Raw genomic sequence first — 7,824 nt, 5'->3', positions numbered from 1 at the left:
TATAGTTGCTGGGGGATACTGTATAGTGCTAGCATAGAGACCCAAGTACAAGCAAGACCCAGCTTACTGCTGTGAGGAAGTATGATAATAAATATTTCAAAGGGAAAAACTACAATACAGCTTACATTACCATGTGACTGTTTAATGTACTCACCCATCTTTGAGTCTGAGATTTTTCTCATTTCATTTATCTTAATCACATTATTTTAATGTCTTGTCACACAAAACATTGATACACCCTCTGAGCTTTCAGATCAACGTAATATAGCTACTAAACAAATCTGTTATCTGACACCATACAGCCAGATGTGCTACAAGGGGACTTTAACATAAGTAAGAAAGTAGATGTATGCTTCTAGAAAAAAAAAAAAAAACAGCCAAATCTGAAAACTTTGATGGTTTAAAGGTCAGGAATCAAACATATACATTCCTGAGATTTTCCTGTCACCAGTCACTCTTTTACTTTTGCTGCAGTGAACTGCTTGTAGAAATAAATGAGGAAATTCACTGCTATAGTCTTCTAGTGTGTAAAGTTACATTTATGACAATGATTCAAATGTTTGATGTAAAATTTTACAAGCTGAAAACTAACTTACAATTTTTTTAAATGAGAAGTCATTATTTGGATATGTGTCACAACTGATGCAACTAATCAAGGGCCTGATAACAAATTTATAGAGCAGGGAAAGATCTTCAGTGTTTGATCTACTCAATCATTTCCTGACTGATGATTTGTTGTTAAAACCATTAAGAGCTTCATTCCTAATTTTGCTCAGGAGTGTAGGAGTACAATGAGTTATACCCACTAGATCAAACAACCACAATGCACAATGCAAAAAAAAAAAAAAAGGGCAAAATGTAGCAGCAAATCATAAAAACCAAGACAAATAAAACTGAATCAGCAGCAAAATCATCAAAAATGCGATAGCAAAGAATGAAACCGAGCAATATAAACTCAAAAATGTAAAATAGTACGTCCTGGTTGAACAGCTAATGCTCACTGCTAATTGGACAGATAACATTACATGAATAAAGGACCGTGTGGTCAGTCTAATGAAAAGAATTCAATTTAAATTCTTTAAAAAGGCTTCCCTCTGTTAACTTTTAGGGAATCTTGTGTTTATATTAACACTTTATATTACACTATACGACAACACTATCCTAAGAGCATTAATAAATATTTTTAAGCTTATAGCACCTACATATGCTTTGCACTATTCCTTTCATTTACACTGTTGCCAATTAACAGCAAGCATGTGATTATCCATATGGTTGTTTTTTTAGCATTTACTTTTGTGTATGTTTAGTTTTGTTCTTGTGCTTTCAGGGGTGTCTTGTGTTCATGTCCTTATTTGTTCTGTTTATTCAAAAGGGTTTTTTTTGTTTTATTTCTGTTCGGGGGGGCTGGGGGGGTAGGGGTGTCGAATTTGCTGTATCGGCTTCCGTAAGCACTTACAGCATCACTACAGTAAATAACTTCTAACCCAATTCTAACCAGTAGGATTTATAAGAGTGCTTTTGAACCTTCTCAGACTAAGCCCACCGCTCAAACCTGTTAGGAATGACTACAGATATAAATGAAGAGAAAATATCAGGAACAGTAAAGTAGAAATTTTCTTTCATACCTGATCTAAAGGATGAAGAAAAAAATGAACAAAACTTACATGGTGTGGAATGTTCCAGAGTGAAAGATGGGCTGAGAAAGATACTGACAAGACAATTAAAAAATGCTACTTATTGCTCTATTAAAACAAGCTGTCGTTTGTCTGATAACACACTTTAAAGGTCCTTTAAAGGAAGAGCCGAAGTTTAACATGCAGTTGAAAAAAAAATTAGTAACTTGAACATTACATATCAGCCGTTACTTGTTACTGCAATATGAGAATATGCTGCGGTCTACTTGGAACTGGAACATTTCAGATTATTTTTCAGAAACTCAAACTCAATTCCAACTCTGAAAAAAAATGACTTCCTCCAAACTGGAATTCTCTGAGGTAAAGGAACGGAAGATTTAAAAAGAAATGCTGTTTTATTCATGTTCAAAAATATTCATGCTGCTTAAAATGAAAGATGATTTATTTGATTTTTTTTAATCAAACTGCACACTGTCCTGTTCCTTTTGGGCAAACCATCATACTGTGCAGTACTTCCACTTGCAACATGGAACTGATCTATTATAGCACTTCTTATTAAACAACTACCAATGTAGTTTACCACTGTGGTGGTAAAGAAGAAGGAAAAAGAAAGTTCAGAGAAGATATCCTTGGGCTTGCGATTGTAGCGTAATGTCTTTTGTCTTTTATCAGTACAAGTTGACTAACATCTTTTAAATGTACATTATGTATAAATAAATAAAATCAAACAAGCCAAACTTTATTTTTCATACTTTTTTTTTTCATTCTAATTCTGGTGTTAATCCTTTTATCAAACTTTTGATCTTACTTTGCAATTTTTCAGTTGTTAATTCTGTCATCTTATTAATATCTATAAGTAAAAAAATATATATAGTCCAGTCTGCTAAGCACTGTTCTGGTGCATTGCACATTTCTTGAAAAGATTAAAGGGTAAAGAAAGCAACAGGAAAAGAAAGCCCCCAATAAGAAGGATAGCCCCGGCCGAGCCTACGCACGCCACTGACCAGGACAGCTCATGGTGCAGAGGGACACTGTGATCACTCGCCAGCAACGCCAACACTGACTGGTGGAAAACGATGATGGACAGCAGAATCAAGACACCTGAGAGAAACATAGAGAAAAGCAGGTAGAGTTGTGAAATTGGGCTTGACTATTCAGGCAAACCAGCAAAGCCAGCAAAGTTGAGTGTTTTATTTTTGTAGGATTCTTTTACAAAGTATTGGGACACCCGACCTCAAGCTTATTGAACACCATTGGGATGAATTGGAATGCTGTCTGCATCTCAGGCCTCCTCACCTTCACTTTATTAATGCTCTTGTGGCTGAATGAGCACAAATCTCCACAAGCACACTTCAAAATCTAGTGGAACATCTTCCCAGAAGAGTTGAGCTTATTATAACAGCAAATGGGAATTAAATGTGGAATGGGAGGTTCTAAAAGCACATGCATATCTTAAAGTCAGGTATCCACAAACATTTGTAAATATAGTGTATCCGCCCGTCTTTCTCTCACCTATGTAACATGTATGCTTTTCTGTTTCTTTCTTTTCTGGGACAATAATTTTGTCACAATATTTTAGTTTTAATGTTTTTCTCTTATCTTTGCTTTGAGGTTTATTTACATGGTCCCAAATGATCTCTGCATTAAAACATTTGATTTACCACAGACTTTATTTTAAGCTTGGACTATCGAGCGCTCAGGATGCCTATGTGTGTGTAATAAATCATCTCTTTAATTAAACCCTGGCTTATGGTCTCCTGATTTTCAGTGATATTAATTCTGATGAAACTGCTGCATTTTAAATCCAGAAAAGATTTACAACATTTCAATGAACAAATCTTTCTCATGTCACAGAAGCTTAAGTCTACAAACTGCTTCTGCTTCTGAAATAAAATAAAACAAAACACAATCTTGGGACTGTCTTTAAAACTACAAAAGGTTATGTAAAATACCAGGACTGAGAGGCACCTGAGACGAGGAAGCAGACAGAGGCGGGCTTGAGGAGGAAGGGGACATTCTTCGTGAGAGACATGATGATACACACAGAGCCCATCACCATTAAAAACAAACTGAACATTGCCAGCATCGCTGCTGCCAAACTCAAACCTGAATTGGAGGTTGAGAGAGAGAGAGAGAGAGAGAGAGAGAGAGAGAGAGAGAATGCAAGAGATATAGATAGATAGACAGACAGACAGACAGACAGACAGAAAGAGAGAGAGAGAGAGAGAGAGAGAGAGAGAGAGAGAGAATGCAAGAGATATAGATAGACAGACAGACAGACAGACAGACAGACAGACAGACAGACAGAGAAAGAGAGAGAGAGAGAGAGAGAGAGAGAGAGAAAGAGAGAGAGAGAGAGAGAGAGAGAGAGAATGCAAGATGCAAGCGATATAGATAGACAGACAGACAGACAGACATAGATAGATAGATAGATAGATAGATAGATAGAGAGAGAGAGAGAGAGAGAGAAGAGAGAGAGAGAGAGAGAAAGAGAGAGAGAGAGAAAGAGAGAGAGAGAGAGAGAGAGAGAGAGAGAGAGAGAGAGAGAGAGAGAGAGAGAGAGAAAGTTCAGCATGTTTAAAATACAATAAGTTTAGAGAACAACATGTTATTTTTCTTTATAGTTTGTCACTTAGAGAAATTTATACTCATTATTGCATGAGTCAAAGGACAGGACAAAAAAGACAGAACCACAAGGAAACTGTTTATCTCTCAAACTTACTTTTATCTGTTGTTTTCTTAAAAATGACTGCATTCTCTCCTGAAGTGTAGAACTTAAAATATGTGCAATTTGATTCTGCAAAAGAGGAAGAAAGGCAAAAACAAAGAAATAAAGATGGAGTGAAAGCTGACACCTGTAACTGAACCCTTTACTCCTCCACTAATTAGACACCAGGACAACTTTAGTGTCAACTAGAATACAGCCAGAGTGATGAAGAACAGATTAACATTAGCACTGACTAACAAAAAAAAAACACCTGAAATCACTAATTATTTACAGAGACCCCATAACATGGTTCAGGATTAAATAAGTACTTGAGAAATAAGACATGATAAAGCATGCTGTTCTAGGAAACTTATTAATGACATAGTAGTGTGATGAGGTGAAATTAAAACATCTAGTGCTTCCAATATCCATAAAATTCTCCTTCAGCTTTAGGGGTTGTTTCCATTAAGAGGTCTGTATTTAGTTCATAAATTTTTTAGGTGAAACAGAAGACCAAAGTCATGACAAAATAAAAACAATCTGTGACTTTTTCTGTTCTGTTTAAACAACTCGACCAGTTTTCCAAATTCACTATTGGAACAGACATACAACATTGGCACTGGATGTTTTACAGACGGCTCAGCAACCTTTACTCCTACTCTTAGTAATGTCTAGGGTAACTCGGGTAAATTTAGGTAACGCTTCTGATCTGAGCCGCAACCTTATGCGACACGCCGAATTCATGATACAGTGAAAATGAATATGAGTCGTATTTGCCAAGAAGTTCTTCTCCTCCAACTCTCCTCCAACTCTTCAGGTTTATTAGCTGCTTACGGATAATTAAACCGGATTTGCATGAGCTTGCCAACATCTGCACACTGCTGCAAAATATGTATAAGTATGCAGTAATAATAATAAAAATTATAATTATAAAAATAATAATAATAAAAATACATTGCATGACAGACATTATTAATTTTGAAATTATATTAAAAAAACCTGTTTGTTGCTGTTGTAAGAATCTGGGGTATGAGTGCAGGGTCAGCAATGATACAGCATTCCTGGAGGATTAACCTGTTAGCCTTCACCTCCTCTTTTGGGGCTCACAGGTAAAAATGACCTGCTTAAGTTTAAATGTTAACAGTACCTGACAACAGTGTGCTACATACACAATTAAAAATTTGTTTGGAAAGAAGAAACTTTGGGCTACCAAAAGAAAAAAACTATAGACACTAAAATGCTTCAGAAAGAATTCATGGGGCCCAACAGTGACACCTTGGCGGTATAGCAGCTTGAACCACCAATTCTCTGATTAGTTACCCCAAGCCTTAATTTTTGAGCTACCAAATTGCTGTATACAAGGAATAACCACTCCACCCTGTATGCTAAGAAATATGTTGTCTATATCCGATGCAGAGAAGCTCGTCCATGCGTTTATGACCTCCAGAATAGACTACTGTAATGCGTTACTAGGTGGATGTCCTGCTTCATTAATAAACAAGCTTCAGTTAGTCCAGAATGCAGCAGCCAGAGTTCTTACAAGGTCAAAAAAATATGATCACATAACCCCGATCTTATCGTCCCTACATTGGCTTCCTGTTAAGTTTCGAATAGACTACAAACTATTACTTCTCACTTATAAAGCACTAAATGGTTTGGCTCCCGTGTATCTATCCAGTCTTTTAACACGCTACAATCCGCCACGCTCCCTGAGATCTCAAAACTCTGGGCTTCTAGTAGTTCCTAGAATAGCAAAGTCCACTAAAGGTGGTAGAGCATTTTCACATTTAGCTCTAAACTCTGGAATAGTCTTCCTGACGGTGTTCGGGGCTCAGACACACTCACCCAATTTAAGTGTAGATTAAAACGTATCTTTTAGCAAAGCCTACACATAACACACATCACATCATAACCTTGTGCTCCAGAACATCTGATCACATGCACATTATCAACTTGTGCTGTTAATATCATGAACAGCAGCTACGCTAATTCCTCTCCACTGCTTCTCTTTCTCTCCCCATCCCGAGGCATCCTGAGGTTGCTCCAGCTCAGTCACCTCCCACCTCGTGATGATTACGGACCTTTAAAGAAGTAGATGCCGAACTCACAAACATCCTGAACCATCTAGAGACGTACCAGTGCCATTTGGATCCCGCTACATGTGTGGAGTTTTGACATTGGACCTCCTGGAGTGTTTAAAGGCTCTGGCATGGAGAAGCTGATGCTGGATCTGTGGTGATCACAAATGCTGAGCTTATAAAACTCGGAGCTACTAACCATATAGACTGTTTAAGACTGCAGAAAGAACATTACTTATAATCTTATACTCCAGTAATCATGTTAGTTCTCACTCTCCAGTGTTCTGTATTGTTGAAAGATTTATGATCAAACTCTTGATGTCACCCAGATGAGGATTAGTTCCCCTTTTGAGTCTGGTTCCTCTCAAGGTTTCTTCCTCATAACATCTAAGGGAGTTTTTCCTTGCCACAGTCGCCACGGCTTGCTCATCAGGGACAAATGCACACCATTCACCTTAACTGTTGATTTGTGTAAAGCTGCTTTGAGACAATGTCTGTTGTGAAAAGCGCTATACAAATAAACTTGACTTGAAACTTGACTTGAAACTTGACTATCCCACCACCACCACATTCTCCCAATAACAGCACACAACATTAGGTTTAATTCATTACATACATTTTATTTACAGTAAAGAGAGAGTCCAAAAATCTGCATCTGTGTAGATATGTGTGATGTAGAAAGAGAAAGAGAGAGAGAGAGAGAGAGAGAGAGAGAGAGAGAGAGAGAGAGAGAGAGAAGCACATATCTTACCTCCAGGCAGCTCTGCAGGCCCACAGCTCTCTCTCTCCGGGTCGATGTCGGACACCCAGAGTGTGCGAGTACATGCCTTCCACAGGCCGTAGTGCACCATCTGACATGACTGGTTATTTTGGAAGTGTTTGGGCTGTGCCAGTTCCACCCAGAACTCTGTGCCCAGGCCCAGCACGGTCAGAGTCACACCCACAATGGCTACAAAAAACGCAATCTTGATCTTGCCCTCTTGGCTCTCACTCATGTGTGAGGACCTGCCTCTGTTTTTACTGCGCCCACCACCTCCCACAGCCACGGCCCCGGCCCCGGCCCCGGTCCCGGCCCCGGCCCCAGTTCCCACATGCCCACCCATTCGTCCATCCTCTTCCTGCTGCATGAAATAGTTTGACCACATTGTACTCGCAGGTTTGAATGGTGTTGGGTATAAGATGAAAGCTGTTAAAAAATAAAGGACCCAAAATGATTCTCGAAACTTAAAGAGATTTAGAGGTCCAAAAAAAAAATTGGATTTGAATAAAATTAAGCTGTTCTTTATAAGTAAGAATGAAATAGCAAAAAATAGAAATAAAAAATCTAATGTCAGTCAAGCTCAAAGAAACTGACTATTGGAAGGATGATTTGGGAGCAAATACAGAAAAGAAATCTTGCGGATGA

The 7,824-nt window shown here is 38.1% G+C and overlaps 1 protein-coding gene across 1 annotated transcript; it reads right to left on the bottom strand.

The window, feature by feature from the left end:
• Positions 1–2,445: 2,445 nt before the first annotated feature.
• On the bottom strand, positions 2,446–7,564 carry cacng6b (calcium channel, voltage-dependent, gamma subunit 6b). The gene is made up of 4 exons (XM_046848138.1): positions 7,171–7,564; positions 4,357–4,431; positions 3,603–3,740; positions 2,446–2,735 (listed from the first exon to the last, which is right to left on the bottom strand). Exons 1-4 carry the CDS (start codon positions 7,562–7,564, stop codon positions 2,518–2,520), a joined length of 825 nt encoding a protein of 274 aa, XP_046704094.1. The 3' UTR covers positions 2,446–2,517.
• Between the last annotated feature and the right edge of the window lie 260 nt (positions 7,565–7,824).

This window comes from Silurus meridionalis, chromosome 4 (assembly GCF_014805685.1).
Source record: "Silurus meridionalis isolate SWU-2019-XX chromosome 4, ASM1480568v1, whole genome shotgun sequence".
Taxonomy (NCBI): Eukaryota; Metazoa; Chordata; class Actinopteri; order Siluriformes; family Siluridae; genus Silurus; species Silurus meridionalis.
Note: the sequence above shows the minus strand (reverse complement) of the source record. Positions and strands in the feature narration are given on the sequence as shown.

Coding starts and splice junctions, on each gene's coding strand:
- cacng6b (XM_046848138.1), bottom strand. CDS start 7,564: ATGTGGTCAAACTATTTCATGCAGCAGGAAGAGGATGGACGAATGGGT. Junction 3,741..4,356: donor TAAGAAAACAACAGATAAAA/GTAAGTTTGAGA, acceptor CCTCCAATTCAG/GTTTGAGTTTGGCAGCAGCG. Junction 2,736..3,602: donor TGTCTGCTTCCTCGTCTCAG/GTGCCTCTCAGT, acceptor TGTTTCTCTCAG/GTGTCTTGATTCTGCTGTCC.